The 20,601-nt window shown below is 47.9% G+C and overlaps 1 protein-coding gene across 1 annotated transcript in view; it reads left to right on the forward strand.

Annotated features, from left to right (window-relative positions):
* Nucleotides 1-11,512, forward strand: part of LOC144151487 (medium-chain acyl-CoA ligase ACSF2, mitochondrial-like) — a 34,057-nt gene extending 22,545 nt beyond the window's left edge. Inside the window, exons 13-16 of the mRNA XM_077682549.1 lie at nucleotides 1,288-1,433; nucleotides 6,091-6,232; nucleotides 7,314-7,424; nucleotides 11,013-11,512. Of these exons, the coding sequence (XP_077538675.1) occupies nucleotides 1,288-1,433; nucleotides 6,091-6,232; nucleotides 7,314-7,424; nucleotides 11,013-11,132 (519 nt within the window). The 3' untranslated portion in view covers nucleotides 11,133-11,512. The remainder of the gene's footprint in view (nucleotides 1-1,287; nucleotides 1,434-6,090; nucleotides 6,233-7,313; nucleotides 7,425-11,012) is intronic.
* The last annotated feature ends 9,089 nt before the right edge of the window (nucleotides 11,513-20,601 follow it).

A 20,601-nucleotide genomic window follows, 5' to 3' on the forward strand; every position in this document is an offset into this window, starting at 1 on the left:
TTCGGTGGGTTCAATTATTAGCTGAGTGCGAAAAAAATGTTTGAACTTAAAGCGACTACAAAAACTAAATACAATCCAGGTGCATTCAGAATACTGCTTTTTTTCCAATAAAAGTTGTACAATTTTAAGCGCGACAGTCAGCAATTAGGCCAGATAATAAAAAAACACATTCAGTGGTGACGATTTTCCAGCTAATTCCGCGCCCAGCCTTTATGTTGTCCTTGGGACCAGTCATGTGCACGTTACCAGTAAAAAGTAAGTGTTATAATTAGCTACCTAAGCCGAAAAAGTACCTCTGTTACAATTACAATAACCGAATTTGCACAAGTAACTTGTTGGAGTTACAATTACTGTGAAAAAAGTAACGTTACTTTCCCATTACTGTGTAAATCTAACTAATAGATAAAAAACAAACGATATAGTTTAGTTAATAGGAACGTACGAAAGCATGCGTGTAGTCAAAATTTCGCGTGGTAGAACACTAGACGAAGGGAACCTAAGGGGGGGGGGGGGGGGGGGGGCATACTCAATTCATACACGTAACACCAGCAATCACTGTGCACGCCTCATTTTGTTCATCAACTTTTTTGTTGATGACCCTTGGTGTCATTATGGGTGCCCTGTTCTCCGTGGGCCCTTCTGCGGTGGTCTTTCTTTAAAAGAGTGGGCCGGCTTCCTTCCAGGCGGAGGTCTAGTTGCCAGTGTCTTTTTTGTTCGTTTCCGCTCCACTCAAGAGGAAGGAAAACTTTTAAGAAATCACCTTTAAGACCCAACTTCAACATCAATCTTCTGCACGGTGGTGGTGGCGGTGATTTAGTAAGAAAGGATGGAAGAGAAAAGAAGTAGGGATATTGTTGAACTCAACGGGGAGTTCACCATCATACAACCCAGTCCAGGAAAGTGGAGAGAGGGAGGAGGGGGGGGGCGCAGTCGGACAGTCCATGTCGCGTTCCTCTCGTCCATGGCTAGACGGCTACGAATGCGTTGCTAATGCGTAGCGACGGCTAATGCGTTGCGCAACTGAACACGATGTCACAGGTCGAATTACTGGACAGGGCGGCTGTTTTTCGGGTGGAAGCGAAAACGAAAACCGCCCGTGCGTCGAGATTTCGCGCATGTTGAAGGCGTGCAAGGGACCTAAATTATGCCGTAGCTTTCTCTCTATGGCGAACTGGAGTTGCTTCGGCACGTGAAACCCCGATTCGAACTTTTTTTTCCTGATCGTTTGTCACCCAGAGACGACGCAATTGGGCAGACATTTGTTTCTCTTTCTCCTTTATTCCCAAGGTGAAAATTGTGGATGGTGACAAGAAGATTGTCCCTGTGAACGAGAAAGGCGAGCTGTGCGTGCGGGGCTATTGCGTCTTCTCTGGCTACTACAACGATGAAGAAAAGACCCGCGAAGTCGTCCACAACGGCTGGTATCACACGGGGTGAGTCGTTTCACGCGATTGACTCGCTTGTAGCATTCGTTGGGCTCATCGTTGAGGGTCTCCACTTCATCGTCGCTCTGAGGGCGCATTACCTAAAGCCTTTGCTTGTGCAAAGGCTCAGTCGTTGGCTTTACCACGAACAATATTACCAGCGGAGACGCAGTACAAATAATTGCCTCTCACCGCCTCGTCTCTGCTTGCTGACGTAATGTCTCAATGTCCGGGAGGGGCACGTCGAGGTATCTCACTAATGGCGGTTGAACGCAAAGTATTTTCCAGAAGCGAAACTTGTTGATTGCCCTGCCTTGCGTTGCCTTATTGCCTTGCGTTGCTTTGCCGCCCGGCCGTCACGAGAAGCTAATGCATTTTAGTACGCTTTATTACGCCAGCGATGTAGCGAATTGCTGGTTCTTATCACGCCCACTCATTGCGTGAACATACTGCGAGCTAAACCGCCTCCGAACAATGAGAAGAGAAAGATTTAACTTTATTGTAAAAAGGTGGTGATCCTAGACGTCAGCCAAGAGAACTTGGGCTCTAGCCGCCTCCTCGGCCAGTTGGGTGGCCCAGATTTGATCCGCTGGGTAAAAGCTGAGCAAAACGGTCTCCCATTTCCCTACCTGAGTGATGCTCCGAACTGGTGTACCCGCGTGCGGGCAAGCCCATAGAATATGTGATAGGTCTGTCCTCTCTTTACGTTTTCGGCACTTATGAGAATATTGCCGTGGGTAGCAGTGGTTATACGTAACTGGGTTTGGATACGAATTCGTAAGCATGATAACAGGAACGTTTATTGTCTGAAAACTGCGAGTGTTGAAAAAAAAATCCTGCCATCTCCACGAAGTGAATGATGATGAGAGGGGCGAAGCTAAAATGCTTATCGGTAAAACCGTGAAACATTCGCCCGCACATCATATAAAGACTCGACACGTCAAGCTTACCACCGCTCCGTTGACAAGCCCGTCGACGACGTCGATGTTTGTGGTGATTATGTAGGGCTTGTTTGGGACGATGAGAATCTCCATGGGTAAGTTGGCGAATTCGGTGTGTGACATTTTAGCCACCTTGGCCATCGCCTTCTGCAGACCGTCTTGTGTCGCGTACCCCCGCTACGTGTCTTGAACTCGCAGGCGACGAACGACAACCTCTTCTTCCTCTCCTCCTTGTTGGGTAGCAACGAACGCGTTGGACGTTTTGACCTCTGCGGCCAATCTTTGGTTGGCGAATCCCTAGGGGGATCCTGCCGCAATCATCATTAATGTGCCGGATACAGCAGCAACGAGGGACGGGACAGGGCCCGAGCAAGAGGAGCTTCGCCCCTAAAAAAAATCTAGGTGGAGCCACTGCCCTGGTTGTCTACGACGTGCGAAAACATCGTGTATGAAGATTCACGACTTCACCTCAGAACAACGATTCGACGCAGTTCCTGGCTGCTTTGCCGTGGGTCACGTCACCGGGAGATCCAGCGCCGCCACTCGCGCAAGCGCAGTCATTAGAGAGTTTTAGCTGACCTTTTCTGACGGTCCGCTCCGCTCCGATAGCTAGCGGGAGCGCCATTGCGCATGCGTGGCGCGCAAAGGCGCTAGCGGCGATACCGGAGCGGGGCCCGCGGGGCCTCTTAGCGGACCGTCGCAGCAGCTTACGTTACCGTGCGGAATATCAACATGGCTGCCCCGCGATGCAAGCACGCTCCCGCGAACTCCGTTTCTTTAGTTGAAACGCGAGCGACGAAATCGCGAAAGCTCTTCCGAAAAGGCAAAGGTGCCACACTCCTCGACAAGCTTTAGTACGGAAGCGAAAAACGTCGACCGAAACCCGGGGCTGCTTCTATGCATCGCCGAGAAAGACAGCCTTGTCTTGACTATTCCAAAGTTTATCGGCTTCTTTAAAATAATTTAGAACCATTATACCGTGTAAGCGACTACATTGTTTTAAAAAGGTGAAATAAGGCACTAAACACGGTACTTTACATTACTTGAGCGACCAAATTCCAATGCGTATCTTTACTTTGCGATGATGTTTTGGTTTGCCCACGCACAGGGCACGACCAGTGACGCGAATCATTCCCCGTCGAGGGAGATATGGTTATTGCCCGTGGTTATTGCTTAGCTAAAAGCCTTTCTGCCGCTGACGCTCCGGTTGTGCTTAGCGGACCGTCGGGAGCATAGCGGAGCGTCAAAAACGGTCAGCTAAAACGGTGCCGTCGGCCGCGTGTCCATGCGTTTCTCTTTTGTTTTGCCGGATAACACGATGACCTGGCAGAATTAACCGGATATGGGTGGTTTAAACGACCCGAACGTAATTATCGGCGCCGCACGAGCTGAGCGAGACAGCTTGTTTTAAAGCAAAGCTTTTTACCTCTACCCCCCAAGGGTTCTTTCGCGACCGTTGGTGTCACCAGAAAACTCCAGCGAACAAATAAAAGAATTTACTGGCACCGCCGGGAATTGAACCTGGAACTAACAGATTAATAGAGCAAGAGCCCGTTGTCTTACCGATTTAGCTACAAGCCCACGCGAAGACAGGAAAGACAGGTGGTGTGCTCACCAAGCATGCACATCTACGGGTTTACCGCCTGCGTTCTCGCTGAATGCCACGTGAAAGCGTCACGTGACCACTCACGCCCGTCTAGCGGCCCTGTGCGCACCTTGCTCATGTGCTAAGAGTTACAAAAATTAAAGGAAGCTCACACCAATGCATGGCATCTCACTTATAGTACGCCAATGTGCTAAAGCCTGTGGCCTCCAGTGTTCACGTAAAAAATGACAGCTCCTTGTCGTCCGCCCTCACGCCAAATCAAGGAATACATTCAAATACTCCTTTATGAGTGAGAGGGTAGTCACCGATTTCCAGCAAGCCTACTGGAATTACCAGTCGGGTTGGGTGTCCTGACCTGCAAGGCGCGTGCTAAAAAACCGCTCTCCAAACGGTTCCATTCAGCTCATCGGGACACCCCCTCACGCTTCAATGGAGGGCAACAAATACGCCCACCCAACAAGCCTGCGATTTTACCTCCCGTGCTCTGCACGAGGACAGTCACCCGCTTGTCACGTTCAGGGAGATAACCCAGCATTATCGCCTTCTGAGACAGACCGTACCTTCGCCTTACCCTGACCTTTCCAGAGAACAACAAACTACCCTACGGCTCACACAATCCGGGCTCCTTCCCACAGCCTACGCGTCTTCACTTAATGCATCCGAATCGCTACGACGCTGAATGTAAATTTTGCTCAGAAGTAGGAACACTCCATCCCGTAATCGGTGTGTGCGACTTTAGCCCTGAGCACCTTCCTCTCTTTCCGTCAACTACCGAACAAGAGCAATGGGAGATGCTGCTGTCCAGGCCCTCTCTACCTACCCAGCTTCAGGGTGTGGACGGAACACAGGCCTCGCGGACTGCATATGGGCCCACAGAAGAAGGAATCACTCCCCAGGGCTGCACTCTGGACCGTTCAAAAATCTGAACAGAAGTATTTCTTCCCCCTTCTCCTCCTTCTCTGCCGCAAAGCTCATCGCCTCCGTCCGCGGCGCAGAGATGGAGAAGTCGGATAGTCTAAAACCGGGTTGGAGCTTACTTTAATTTTATAAAACAAGTGTCCACTCTTCTGGTACACCAATAGAACTCAACCAAACACCGTTCATACATCATGCATTCGTTTAACCTTACCAAGAATATCTCTTCGAAGTAATAAATGGTGTGGTTAAGTGCATTTCACTTCTCTCTGGTTTTACTATTTGTAGAGCGATGTGAGTGCATTAAAGTAACGTCGCATGGGTAATCGTTATGGGAGATATTTACAGCTTTGCTTTTAACCACATTCACGGAGTGGATTGGCGCGATTTTTTTTTTGCTGTGTTTCGAGTCGCTTGGGTCAGCACGAGGCAGACTCTTCATCTTTTGATGTTGTTCTTCTTTTGTGCCGGCTCTCTTGGATGCCGATTTGTAACTGTTTCTCTATTTGCATAAAAACCTACCCGCGCTAATTTTAATTAAAAGAACGCTGCGCTGTAATTTTCGTTTATTTACTTCGGTTTTGCCTCATGCGTGACTAACGCCATGCGCCCGACGTCGTGTAGTCCGCAAGAACGCCCGTGTATGCGAGATTTCGGCGCACGTTAAAGATCCCCAGGTGGTCAAAATTAACCCGGAGCCCTCCACTACGGCGCGCCTCATCGCCTGCGTTGCGTCGGCGCGTTAAACCCTACAATCAATCAGCGTCGTGTAGTCTGCAGGCAATGGTTGTAAGCACAACTTTCTAAGAATTTATAATTCGACATAACCTCTAGACTTCGGAAGTCACCTTACAATCTGGCCATAATTTATGTATTCGACCTTCAGCCACTGTTTGTATTTTACTTGTGACTTGCGATATTATTGTGCCGTTAAATCTTCAAATTCATCGCCTTTTCATTATTTTCGTTAGTAAGGCGGTGGATTTAATAACATGAGCAGCCTGTAATCGAATTTTTACCGAATAGGTTGCTTTCCTTCGTAGAACGCGACTCGAGCGCACCCATTGCCTGTTCGTTTTGAAAAACCAGACGCTGCCTTTGTGCCGTGCTTCCTCAGTAACCAGTATTTGTGAAAACCCTCGTCAATGTTGCATGGGCTCTGCGCATGCGTGAAATGTACTTTTTTTGCCACTTCCCAACCCAGGGACGAGGCCGTCATGAACGAGAGCGGTCGGGTGTACATTCATGGTCGCATCAAGGACATGATAATTCGAGGAGGCGAGAACATCTATCCGAAGGAGATCGAGGACTTCCTCTACACCCACCATGCAGTCGAAGAAGTGCAGGTGAGCAACCGATGAAGCCCCCAATCTCCTTGTTGCTCCTGTTTTCAAGATCTGTGCGGTGAGCATGCACTAAATAACATTTCTCCTTCACTCCCACGAGATGTAAAACTTCCGGCTGTAGGATATTTCCTACATATCCTTGTCCCATTTCCATATTTCCACATCCTTGTCCCATTCCCATTTCCATTTCCATTGTCCCATTTCCCATATCCGACACCCTTGTCCCATTTTCATGCGTGCCGCCTTAGTTTTCCCTAGTTCTCGGTAAGTACTACAATGTTCAGTGATGAAATATTTGAGTCTTTATTGTTTTTTCCCTGTCTTTTCAAGTGTCTTAGCCTCTGTAATGCTTTATCTTGATTGCTTCTTTTGATATCTTGTGTTGAAAATGTTAGAATTACACAATTCATGCCGGTGGGTTTATGCAAAATGGAACGTTTGTTGTGACTAATCGTCATCAAGTGACGAACGTTTGTTTTATGTGCCTCATTCTTATCTTCGTTCTCTCTAACTACTGTGGCTTATCAATGCATTGTATTTGTTGTGCCCAGCTGCAATGATTTCAAGCTGAGAGTGGCAGTATTGGAAATAAATATATCCTCCTAGCCATATATGGCTAGAAGCGTTATACCTGCGGCTTTTATCGCGTCATTACACTATTGCGGAAGATTTAAAACTGGGGTATTTGGGCAGTTCCATCGTCGTCGTCGTCGTCGTGTCCACCATCATCATCAGCTCGCTTGTGTCAAGACGAAGGCCTGTCCCATATTCTTTCAGCATTCCTGTCTGGGGATGCCCCAGTCTATTCTTCGTCTCCGAATTTCTTTTATTTAATTCCTCTGTTGAGTTAATGGTTTTTCTTAACCTCTAGTGCCGACAACCGAATGCAGCTCGATATCTTGGCGAAAAATGCAGTCTTCGAAAGTGCATGACCATACATTGCAGGCGTATATAGCCACACTTGTTTCATTCTTAAGACGAATGCGAGCCAGAGGCCACGTCGAAGTAAACTCCGAAGCAAAGCCCAGAAGTCACGGAGTGTTCGTAACGGGGGGGGGACCGTCTCGTCAATTGCCCGCAGGTCGTTGGCGTGCCGGACGAGAGGTTAGGCGAGCAAGTGTGCGCCTGGATCAAGCTGAAGTCGGGATGCAACCCGTGTGAAGAGGACATTAAGGACTTCTGCAAAGGGAAGGTGAGTGCAAGCTATTTGGTGTACTGCTTGAGAAAAAAAAAAGGGCCCATCTCCCCGCGAGGGGGACTCGAGTAAATGCGTCGCATAGGGGGTGGGTGTATTGTGTTAACGTTTAGTGTTTGGGGAGTTTGTGGTAGTGAATGCGTTGTATCAGCAGCTTCTTGACGTAGTTTGAATGAGTCAAGGATATAAGGCGCGTTCGTAGCCTTTCATTCTGTGTCGGTTTTGTGGCGCAGTGGGAAGAGCACCATGTACATCGCGTTCCGCCCACAGGTAGTGAATGCGTTGTATCAGCAGCTTCTTGACGTAGTTTGAATGAGTCAAGGATATAAGACGCGTTCGTAGCCTTCCATTCTGTGTCGGCTTTGTGGCGCAGTGGGTAGAGCACCATGTACCTTGCGTTCCGCCCGCAGGGTAGTGGGATCGAAACCAGGCGCCGGTAAGTATTATTTTTTATATAGTGTAGAGGGAGGGGTGCGGACCGGTTGTTGAGAGCGAGGAGGGTAGCGTGATGCGGGAGAGGAGGAGTGGGGGATAGGGCGCACCTGGAACGGCTGTTGCGGACGCCGAGGCACGCCAACGCCGACAACGCCGGGTGACATCGTGAGTTAAAGAAATGCTCTGCATTTAAAAAATTCCCGCGCCTTCCCGAGAGGGGAACACGAGTAAATGCAGAGCATTGGGGCCTCAGTACTGGTTGAAGGCAGTGTTGCTTCCATCGCTTCTTCCGTGATGCTGGAGTAGCAGACACTAGTAAACGTGGCAGCGAGCGTCAACCAAGGAAGGAAGGAGCAACGCAGTGACTGAAGCACGAGCGACCGCTAGCCGCTTTATATTTGCAGCGCGCGCAGTAGAGGGAGAGCAGTACGGGTGGGAGAGCGCGCATGCGCAAGCAGCGCGCGCCCTTCCACGCCCACCGCGCTGCTATCACGCACCTGTTACGCCGAGACCGCGACGGAGCGAACGGGCTGACTACGACGCATGCGCACGCCAGCTGCTGTTGAGAGAGAGGAGGGAAGGAGGAGAGGCGCACCTGCTGCGGACGCGAAGCTGTGGACGCCGTCCGACGCAGGAAGAGGCGAGGCTAAGAAATGCTCTGCATTTAAAAATACACAAAGCACTTTATGATTCCTGAGTCTGCGCCTTCCTTGTTACGTGTCCCTGCAATCTGTCTACCATCTTTCCGTCTTCCTGTTGCCGAATTTGTCGCTTGGCACCGATACCTGTAATCGACTTATGTAAAGTGCCAGCCGAAATTTTATGTGCCACAGGCGCTGGTGTGCCTTAAGGATTGATTCTTCAAATATTGCGCATTTCCCAACGCTCACACAAGGGACTCTCTTTCTAACACAGAATGGGTTTCTACGTGTGTTTACACGAGGAAAACGACAGACAAGATCGTCACGCTCGAACCATGGTTATAAAACAAGCACAGGTTTGGCATCCCCTGAACAGATTCGAACCAGGGACCTAAGGATTCCCAGTCGAATGCAGACAGCTGGTCATTAATGTCATTATTTATATGATCCTTCGTTCCCGGGTACAGACCTGTACCACCCTCACCGAACGACAGTTTCAAAAATAGGGCAGTTTTCCCCCAAACATTAATCACCCATGAACGGATTTCGATCGTGGAATGCGGCTGTTTTCTGGAGCGAAATTTTCTTGTAAGGTAAAATAGTGAAGACATAAAGCCGAGCAGTTTCTCCTACTCCAAATTACAAGCGCCGGCGCATTGATTCATTTTCCCTAAAATAGTAATCCTGCTTCAACTTTTTTTCTTTCTTAAGCACATCTGCTCGCGTAGCATTAACATTGCGCAGCTCGTTATGTGTTTTCCTGTTTTTCTCAGCATAGTTTTTTAACAGCGAAGCTGTTGAGCAAATTGTTTGTGTATGGTGTCCGCAGTTAAAAATACCAAGAAAATACCGAGCGCTCGTCCACGCGTGCCTGGAGCGCACATTCCTCGACCGGCTTTAAAGCTACGACCGGCTTTAAAGCCGCGATCGGCTTTAAAGCCGGTCGTGAGCTAAGCAGACCCACTTTTTTTTGTGCGCCATTTTGCCACAGGGCATAGGTAACAGGAAAACAATGGACAAAACAGGGCAGGGGTACGACACAAAAGGAAAGCAAAAAAAAAAAGTTTCCTGTAGTGCGCCAGCATACCACTTAGGGAGATTGGCCAACATTGGCCACAAAAAAATTGGGCCCATCTCCCCGCGAGGGGGACTCGAGTAAATGCGTCGCATAGGGGGTGGGTGTATTGCGTTAACGTTTAGTGTTTGGGGAGTTGGTGGTAGTGAATGCGTTGTATCAGCAGCTTCTTGACGTAGTTTGAATGAGTCAAGGATATAAGGCGCGTTCGTAGCCTCCCATTCTGTGTCGGCTTTGTGGCGCAGTGGGTAGAGCACCATGTACATTGCGTTCCGCCCGCAGGGTCGAGGGATCGAAACCAGGCGCCGGATAGTATTTTTTTTATATAGTGTAGGGGGAGGGGTGCGGACTACGACTACGGACGTCAACGCGGGTGACATCGTGAGTTACTGAAATGCTCTGCATTTAAAAGATTCCGGCGTTCGCCATATCGTTGCAAAATTTGCTCGGAACGAGAAAGACAGCGTACTCGTCAGCACGTGCCTCGCGCCGGAAAAAAAAAAATACGAGAACGGCCAGGACGTCAGAATCGGTTTCGCTGAGTCAGCCGTCTTACCCCCTCGGCCACGACCGTGAGCTAATTCTGGAGAGTCAAACTGCTGACTCACTCGGCCGCGACTGTGGGGAGAGGACTCATGTCACCTACTCGAGCTAGAACACGGGATAGGGAACACGTAGCACTGAGCGCCGAGTTTAAATGTGCGTGTTCCGTTCGTTCGTTCGTTGAAGAAGACCCCCCTCCCTGCGTCGTCCACGATTGCAGCCGATTTGCTTCTTCGCCGTGACAGCAACAAAGATGGAGTAAAAGTCGTTTCGGCAACGAAGAATAAAATCTGCTGCAATCGTGGACTTCGTGCGTCGTGATAGTCGTGAAGGTTGCGTACAGCTTCGCTACCTTCAAGTTTTACGCGCTAGTGTGAGCTTTCTGCGTTTTTTTTTTCTTGGAGCGATGCTAATCTCAGCACAACTATAATTCTTGCATCGGAAAGTAAACCTCATAGAAGGATTAAAATTGTGCCACCGCTTCATTTTCAGGCTGTGATCAACAAGAGCTGATCGAAAAATTACTGTGCTAGGGAGTGACATCGCGCACTTGTAACTTCTTTATCTAAAAGTAGTGACGCTCTGAACACATTGTGGAGGTAATGAAAGTATCAAAGTAACCAGCCATCCTGACAATAAAACCAATGCTTAATGTTCATTATGCATGTTCCGCATAAAGCGAAAGAAAGGAGTACAAAGTTAATAAAGATATAAAAAGGAGGCGAATGCTGCATTTGTCGCTCTATCGGCGAAGTTTCTATTTTACTCCCTAAAATATAAGCTCTAGTGATTACACTTAGAGTGCATGCTGTTTCATTTTACTCATTTCTTGGTGTCGTAATCGGTGGCACTAACTTCATTTCCACTCGCCATTTTTTTGCGTCTTTGCAGTTGAGTCACTTCAAGATCCCAAGATACATCCTGTTTGTCGACAGTTTTCCCAAGACCGTTTCGGGAAAAGTCCAAAAATTCAAGATGAGAGAACAAAGCCGCGCGATGCTTCAATTATGATTGTTCCTAACTCATGTTTTAACTGTACAGTACGCACATGAAACCCACTTGTGCATTTTTTTTTTCGCTTTTTATCTGCAGGCTTTTTTATCGCTTTTTTTTACCCTTGGTACAATTGTCATTTCGTTCTAATAAAAACGCGCGTCTTTTATAAATTTTGCTGTGCTTTTGCAAAACTGATCACCAACGGTGTTGTGAGGTTGTTCTTTGCAGCCAGGCATACAAGCAACGCAAAGTAATGGTAAATAGTGACGTCAGGCAGCAACGACGGCAAGAAATGCACCACTTTTATTGTCATTACGGCGGTAGCCGTATTCGCGACGTTTTGCGACGTCTACCATGGTAGTAACGCAGGTACTCAGGAAGAGCTTGGCGAGTTTTGCAGCCACACATGCCGAGTCCGTTTAGCGGTTTCTTTTCTTTTTTTTTTTTCAGCATATTCCGTCGCCCAGGGTCTTCCTACCTGGGGTATAATAGCGTAGATGTCGGGGTGACAACGGTGGCAGGGGGGAATCCCTTCGGGGTAGCCACGCAGGTTTCGGCGCTCTCGTGGCATACGCCTCTTCACCGGTGGTCGCGTAATAGCCTACGCGGAGCCTAGTGGCTGTCGGTGACGTGGCGATCGTGGCAAGGTATGGCCTCTACTCAAAGAGTGACGCTGCTTCGATGGCATGGCGCGAAGCTCCGCGGGCCTGAAAAAAGGATTGACTTATAGCCAGGCCACCGTAGTGACGGGGTGACGTGTGGGTCCAAAGAGACATGAAGCGACGCGATGTGGGCTTGGTGCGACTGCGAAGAAACTGCAAGGCTATCACTGCAGGATGCCACCGAAGTGATTGCAAGAGGGGAGGGGGAATTTTTACGGTTCAAATGAATCCCATAGGCGCTGCTACTCATCCGCTTTGCCATCGCTGCAACCAGAGTATGTATAAAGCAAAACGTACCCTGTAGAAAGAACTCGGTAAAAGCGCTGAAGGCAAATAATAAAATGGAGGGATTGAATACGTAAATTCGGTGGCCAACAGTGCACTCGAGTGGCGCAGGACAGAAGCTGTTGGAAGTCAATGGACGAGTCCTTCGCCCTGCAGCAGGCCTGAATAGGCTGTTGTTGTTGATGATGATGATGATGATGATGATGATGATCCAAAGGCAAATAAAAATTCCCCGCATTTCCCCGAGGGGAAGAATGTGAAAGTGCGAATGCAAGAGTTGAATTTGCGCGGTTCGGTAATGTTGGCGAAAGAGAGATCACACACACACACACAACTACAAAGAAAGAAAGATGCATTTATTCACAGACACCTATTTGTGTTGTCGTTGTACTTGATTGCTAGAGCGGATCTCAGCTTTGAAATTTCGTGTCAGTACTCCTTTAAGCGGGTGCATTAGCCCTTCTCACGCCCGATTCCTGGCCAATCCCCCACGTGGGTATGTGCCATGTCAGCGGCCAGGCAGCGCGCGCCCATCTTTGAAATTTCGTGTCAGTACTCCTTTAAGCGGGTGCATTAGCCCTTCTCACGCCCGATTCCTGGCCAATCCCCCACGTGGGTATGTGCCATGTCAGCGGCCAGGCAGCGCGCGCCCATCTCCCCCCGTTGCTAAGGAAGACGAGGAGCGCGCGCACCCGCAGCTGTTGCTATGCGGACTACGGCGGCGGACGATTCAGGCTCGCTTAAGAAGTGCATTCGCACTTAAAATGGCGTTGGTACATTGGGTGAATTCGAGATTATCACGACGGCGGGAGATATCCCTCCACAAGGTACAAGAGTTAAACATTCCACATGGACTGTTACACTATCGTATTTAGGTCGCACGCGTTATCTTTTCTTTGAGGTGGGGTTTTGTGCTTTGTAGGGCCGGAGTACAGGTTTGAGTTTTAGGGGCGAAGCTCCTAAAGCCATGGGTCTGTCCATCCATTGTGTCTCGTGGTACGTGACCGCCGCATGCTTTCGGATATGTCGCAAAGTGGGCCGCGTTGCACGCGCAAGAACCGGCTGCAACCGGCAGCGCAAACTCGGCACCGGGAGCGCGAGCTTGTCTGTGTTCGCCAACGGAGGCGCGAGCGCACGTGCACTGCGAGGGGAGATCACGCAAGAGATCACGCCACGAACGCAGGCAGTCGTTCTCGGAGATCGAACGAGACGCAAGGACCTTCGCTCGTTTCCTCTCGTCTTGTTCGGGCACAAGTTTGCCCTAAATAAAAGTTCTTTCTTTACCGTTGTGTCCCATCCTACGTGACAAATTGTGGTAGAGGTGCGGGGTAACCCTCGATGGCGCGGGGTCTTTCACCAGGTCTGGGCCTGGGAGCATTGACTCCGAAAATAAAAGTTGATCTGTACAATGTACGCACACAGTCTTACGTCTTTCTTAATGATGTAATGGGCGAACTTTCACGGGAGAGTTACGGTTACCGATGATCTCCCCCTCTCGAGCTTCGCCCCACTTATCATCATTCATTCCGTGGATATGGCGTGATTTTTTTTTTCTGCCTGTGTGTACTTTGTATGCACTGCACATAGAAGGCATCCGCGAAAGTCCTGAAACCTCTCCAGAGATCTCTTTATAGGTTGAGGAGAAAATAACTGACTCAGTTATATGGCTGTTTCTTGTAGTCTCTTAATTTGCAGTGGTCAAGATAGGTCGGCAAACAGCAAATGCGTGTGTGTGTATTAACATATTAAGCAATCATGACTTGATTAGAAGGGAAATGTGCGGTTGCTGTGTGGACTTCATATTATTCCTTGTTTGTACTTGCATATGCATGTTGCTTCGTTCCTGTTCCAGTTTGAAACATGCCACCTTTTATGTTTGTGATTTTACACCATTTTGTGTTAGCCCAAGAACGCGGGTTCGACCCAAGCTGTGGCGGTCGCTTTTTAGATGGAGGCGAACAGCAAAAATCTCCCGTTAGTCGAGATATCGGCGCACGTTAAACAAAATTAATCAGAAGGTCCGGCTCACCTCACAGCCCTGCTGTGGCTTCCGCGCGTAAAACCCCGAGCTTCGAATTCGTACCCCTAATCCACCCCCCTGTTTTTAAATCGAAGCTTTTTACCTCTACTTCTCCCCCGTCTCTGCCGCCGATCTCGCCGCCTCCGTCGGCGGCGGCAGAGACGGAGGAGAAGTGAGACCATCTAACGCCAAGTTTGAGCTTCCTTTAATTTTATAAAAAAAAGTTTCCACTCATGTGCTTCACCAATACAACTCAACCAACCACCGTTCATGGATCATGCATTGATTTAACCTTAGCAAAGAATATCTCTTTGAAGTAATAAAGGGTTTGGTGAAGTGAATTTTACTTGCCTCTGGTTTCACTCTTTGCGGAACCACGTGTGTGAATTCAAGTGACGTCGCATGGGTAATCGTTGTACCCAGGTAGCACGGAAAGTCCGTTTCTTGACCGGCCAACCTATGGCTGTTCTCCGGAATGCTCGGCAAGAGGCAACAAATTGACTGCCGTTGATAATAAAATGGAGGTGTCATTTACAGCTTCGCTTTCCAACCACCTTCGCAGGGTGGATAGGCGCGCATTTTTTTTACAGAGTACTCTATTCATTTGCACAATTAGCAAGCTATGTAGTAGAAGACTGTTCTCTTACAATAGTGTTATGCGCGAAAAACGCGATAAAAAGGTTTCCTGCTTTAATACTCACGAGCTGGCGATTTATTTAAGGAACATGCACGATGTCTTGCACGACTGTATTGTTTCGATCCCGAATGTTGTGTTTTAATGGCCTTGCTGCCACTGTAGTTAGGTAGAGGCACGAAGAGAAAAGTCAGTTGCGGACACGGCTTCTGGAAGCTACCCAACTTTAATGCAAAACGTTGACAGAGATGAAAACCCCTCTTGAAAAACGCACTTCTATAATTAAAACATGTACTTAAAGCACGTTTTTATTTAACTAAACATATCCGTGTACTATCTAGGCGGAATTAACGCAGAAAGTGAAGAGGAATGAAAAGCTAATATCTGACCCACATTTTCCTACGAAGGTTTTACTCTTTTTTTTTTACTTTCTATTTTGGGGTTTTATTGATTTTGTCCGTGCTTTTATGTCAAACCCGGCGCTTTATCTTCACTATGGCCATGATCGACCAGCTCTAAATGAGACGACTTCGCAGGTCAATTTAACAAGATACGCATCGCCCTCAAGAGCTGCTTCCATGGTGATGCTGCAGGAGACACCTCAACACACAAACGCCAACAGTTCTGGGAAATATATTTTGACGAAGCTCTTTATTCCTACAAAAAATCGGGATAATGGAGCTGACTATGTTGCTCTAAGGAGCTTCTTTGACGACCGAAACATTTCCCACGAATCGTAGGAAAAAAAATTATTTACTGGATTGCGTTATTCCGGTGTATTAGGTCTATCGATACAAAAAAGAACTATACTTACAAGAGGAAGGACTTCATCAACCCCGCTCTTTAACATGATTCTTTTTTGTATGGATATGTTTCGGTCGTCAAAGTAGCTCCATGCACACTAAACGTTTTTACACTCTTATCGCCTGAAAAATGTGAAGCATAAGTGGAATAAGGGTGTTGAATAGTCATTAGGCTTTTTTCTTAGGTTTCAACACCCTAATTTGTAGCTTTACACCCTTCTGTGGCAGAAGAGGTGTTGACTGACTGCAACACCCTCGGTTTTCTGTAGGGTGTTGAAAGGGTGCGAAAAAGATGTTCATGTTGCAAAAAAAAAAAAAAAAAAGAAAACACTGTAGCTGGGGGGTCGACCTATAGCTTCTTTCGGTGTTGCTAAGTTTTGGTACGTTTGCTAGGCTTTGTAAGTTTTGTTTGGTTTCGCGATGTTCTTGCTAGGCTAGGCCAAGTGCTGAGGGATGAAGCCGAGTTTAACAGGATTTTACAAGGCTGTTGCTACCCAATGGTACTAAGTCTCATCCAATGGAACATATCCACCCAACAAATTTGTCCACGACATTAGCGGGGGCCCGCAGGGCCACCTTTTGTAGTCAAGGTGACGGTAGGGGTGACGCCGCTTACTTCCAGCACATGTGGATTGGACCCACCCACGCCCCGGCTGTGCGTGACTTAGCTGTGGTTGTTTTGAACCTTCACGGCCCCCCGGTTGCGGCAACACGCCACTTTGGCCTCTGCGTCTCGCAGACGGGGCCCCCGGTCTGACCCGTCCGGGGGGAATCAGCCAGTCGCCTTTTCCTGCCTCCCTCTCAGCTCTGTCACCTTCCTATTTTCTTTGCTACCCCTGTCCTGTCATCTCTTCCTTTCCTCATTTCCACACATTTTCCAGGTGGCGAGGGCTAACCCTGGGTAAGGAATCAACCTTGAGTACTTAAACAGGGTTATAGCAGCCGTGTATGCCTAACGTCCATCTAGTGCGTTTCCAGGTTGGGCTCGGTGGTGGGCGACCAGCACAGCTGCTGAACTGATTTCACTTGTTATGGCAACAAGACCTTCTACATCCAATGATCTTCCTCCAAAACGGGGGCGCAATGAAGCAGTCCAGTAGTTTTTCACACCAAAACAGCCAGAAAATTTTCTCAAGTTCCACGTCATCCACTGTGAAAAAGAGGGCATGTCAATGATCGTCTGTCACCAGACTTTGTAGCCAAAGTTCTTACAAATGAGATAGGGAGTGGCTATAAAGTAAGCAAATTGGGAAGCGGTGACCTCTTAGAAGTTAATAACACCGATCAATGTACCAAGTTGACCAAAATAACCACTGTTGGGGACAGCCCTGCGAGCATCACTCCCCACTGATCTATGAACACCACCAGAGGTGTTATCTCTGAAAAAAGACTTCGTGAGCTTGTCTGAGAAAGAACTCCTGGAAGGGTTCGAGGTCCAGAATGTTGTGAATGTTCAACGAATCAAAATACGTGGAGATGGGAAGGAAATTCCAACCAAGCATGTAATCGTCACATTCTCGACCAGTGTACTGCCCGAGTCTGTCGAGGCAGGCTATGTTAAGACTCCTGTCTGTTTGTACATTCTTAACCCCCGAAGGTGCTATAACTGCCAAAGCTTTGGGCATGGTTCGTTGAGCTGCCGAAGCAAGGCAGCATATCCAAAGTGTAGCTTTCCCGACCACTATTCTGACACCTGTGAAGCTCCACTTCACTGTGTAAACTGCAAAGGAGAACACGCCGAGTACTCGCAATCGTGCTCTCAATGGAAAAAAACAAAAAATAATTGATCTGAAGTATAAGCCAAAGGTCTGGCCATGGTTCGTTGAGCTGCCGAAGCAAGGCAGCATGTCCAAAGTGTAGCGTTCCCGACCACTAGTCTGACACCTGTGAAGCTCCACTTCACTGTGTAAACTGCAAAGGAGAGCACGCCGAGTACTCGCGATCGTGCTCTCAATGGAAAAAAGAAAAAGTAATTGCTCTGAAGTATAATGAAAACTACTTTTCGGGAAGCATGACCGAGACTGTTCCAACGCACACTAGCTTTTCCGATGTAGCGCGACGGGGGGGGGGGGGGGGGGGGCGGCGCTACACTCGGTTAGAGTTCCCCATGGAACCCTCCCAGCGAGGCCCCAATGGACACCAAATGCCCTCTCAGTGCCGGTGGCTAAGGCCACCGCACATGCCACGAAAGAAGCATCAAAGGCTGCCCCAGCACCCCTTGATGCTAACGCTAGGCCGCTTGCTGGCACTGCAGTGCTGGTTTCGGCGGAGAGGCAGGCTACCTCAAACAGCCAGCCTAGCCCTGCTGTCGACGTTTCGCAAGAAGCCATGGACACAACGCCAAGCTCTCCGGTGCGCGGTACGCCGAGAGGGCGCGGCACGTCTCTTGACCGCACAAAAGTAAAGCCATCTGGGGTCGCGGCCCCTGGGAAGGTGTCATGAGCCTGTGAGGCTGACAACACGAAACTTTCCAAGTTCTTGTTATAATCATAAACTGATGGTAACTGATAATGTTGTCCCATGGAACTGCAGAGGCCTCTTGAAAAACTTGGACGATATCTATAAATTGCTGTCATAATACCAAATAAGTATTCTGTGTCTCCAGAAAACACACTTGAGAGCCAATCAAACAATTTTGAGAGCCAATCAAACAATTGTCGTGCAAAGTCAGTCTCATGCCAGTACCTACCGCTACAGACCAGTTTAGAAGCTGCAGACATACGAGTCATTATCTCTAATAAGCTGGTAACAGTATGCTCATTGTACATACTTTTAGACCACGGCCTCTCCAGTGTGGAGTTTGAAACATTAGTGGATCAGATGCCAGAGCCGGCCGTATCTGCTAGTTGGGGACTTTAATGCTCACCAGCCACTCTGTGGGGCCGCACGCAATGATGTTCAAGGGCGCCTCATTGAAATGTTTCTGCTATCATCTGGAGCGTGCATACTTAACAAGAAAGACCCAACATATTATAACACAACAGATACCACGTACTCCTGCATAGATCTGGCCATAACTGTTTCAGTTCTGTTTCCAGCACTCAGTGGAAGGTCATTAATAACCTGTACGGAAGTGACCACTTTCCAGTAAGCCTGAAGCTTTTAGACTATAAACAAGACAACACTCCATGCCCACAAAAGTTCAAGGAAGAGGCCGCAGACTGGAAAAAATTCAAAGAACTCGCTGAGCTTCACTATACACTTATATAGCACCTTGGTATTGATGAAGCTGCAGAGACTCTGGCCACCCATATAATTGAAGCTGCGCTAAAGTCCATTCCCCAGACTTCTTCTAGTGGTGTTACTAAGCCAAAACCTTGGTGGAACCATGATTGCAGGTAGGCCCGTAAGGAACAGAATAAGGCGTGGGGTGTCTTGCGTAGGTGCGCGACGACCGAAAACCCGTTACTTTTCAAGCGGGCAAAGGCCAATGGCAGACGGATACGGCGTATTGCGAAAAGAGAAAGCTGGAATCGTTTTGTGTCATCAATCACATCATATACTGACACGCGGAAAGTATGGAGAAGAATTACAGCGCTCCGAGGAAGCAACACTCTTGCGCACCCTTTGGTCAGCACAAGTGGAGACCCTTTACAAGGCCAATCGAATGCTCTAGGCAAGCATTTTGAGTATATATCAATTTTAGCTCACTATTCAAATAACTTCCTGAGAGTCTGAGACACAAGAATGCAGAAGAACAAAAGGTCGTACGTGACAAAAGGCAGTCTGAGGTAGGATATAATTACCCCTTCACTGTGCAGGAGCTTAAAGTTGCCCTCACCACTTGTCACCTGATCCAGGCCGAATAACATATACCATGACTAGGGTTCTGCGTTTTCGGATAAATCCGATAAAATCCGAAAAACACTCGCCGGTAAAAATTTTGCGAATGCGGATTTGTCCGAAAAACTCCGAATTCAGGGACCGCCGCCTGTGAAAACCTGGAACCGGCCCACTCGTCGCAGCCAACTCGTCCTAGGAAAACTGGTCATAGGGAAACCGGTCAAAGAGGGCATCTCGTTCTAGGTGATCCCGTACTAGGAAAAGTGGTAGCACTGACCTTCTCGTGCTAGGAAAAGTCGTCTCGCGGTTCCATTTTTGGCCGATGTCGAGGAAATGGGGAGAGCAAGTTAGTGCCTTATAATCTTATAATTAATTACTCCCAGGTTGACCTCTTCAGAGTTCGGGGGGTCCTCTGCTTTTGTAAGTTTGCAGGTGGTGGTTGAAATGATTTTTCTATTTTTTAACACATGTTCCTCTGTCCCGTTCTTATTTCCCTTCTTGCTGCCAAAAAACAAATTAAAGTTTTTTACTGGGTAAGGGGATTCTTTTCAGGTTTATTTTTTTCTTCTCCTTCCAAAAAATATTCGTCACTTTTTTCTGTGGAGGGGGGGTCGACTTTTTCTTTCTTTTGCGTTTTCTTTTATTTCTTTTGCTTTCTTTCTTTTTGCGTTATCTTTTGAAGCGTTTTGCCTGCTTGTGTATACATCTATAAAAAGGGCAAAAAGTTGGCCTCTTGTTTGTTTGCAGGTGGTGGTTGAAATTGGCTTTTCAGTTTCAGCACAACTTCCGGTTTCTTTTTTTGCTTTTCGCCTCCTTCTAAAAAGTATTCTTCACACTAATTTGTTCGAGTGTGTGTGTGTGTGGGGGGGAGGGGGGGGGCAACTTTTAAGTCCTGCCTTGACTTTAGCTCCCATATATAGGTGATATGAAGACTAACAAAACGAAAGTTACCCAGCTTGACAATCATCTTTTGTAAGCAGGCATGAAAACAAAAGATCAAAATACTAAAAAGCGAAAACACAGAACGAAATCGCAATCTCAATACAGCGCCGTCACTTAATTACCAAAAATAAAAAAAAATGTATTAGAAAAACAGAACGGGCAAACAAAATCTAATATAAAAGGCTCACGTAATTACCTGCACAAAGAAAAAAAAAAGATACGCTGTCTGGCTGGCGCGTTCCTCGAAGGCGACAAAGGAAAGGGTGGTGAATCGAAGGAGGAGTGTAAGAATGTTTACGCATAAGATGAGAATTATACAAGCTTTTGTACCCTTTCATTTGAACATGATAGACGA

The sequence above is a fragment of the Haemaphysalis longicornis genome, unplaced genomic scaffold (assembly GCF_048455015.1).
Source record: "Haemaphysalis longicornis isolate Haplotype H1 unplaced genomic scaffold, Haemaphysalis longicornis Haplotype H1 scaffold_9, whole genome shotgun sequence".
NCBI classification, from domain to species: Eukaryota; Metazoa; Arthropoda; class Arachnida; order Ixodida; family Ixodidae; genus Haemaphysalis; species Haemaphysalis longicornis.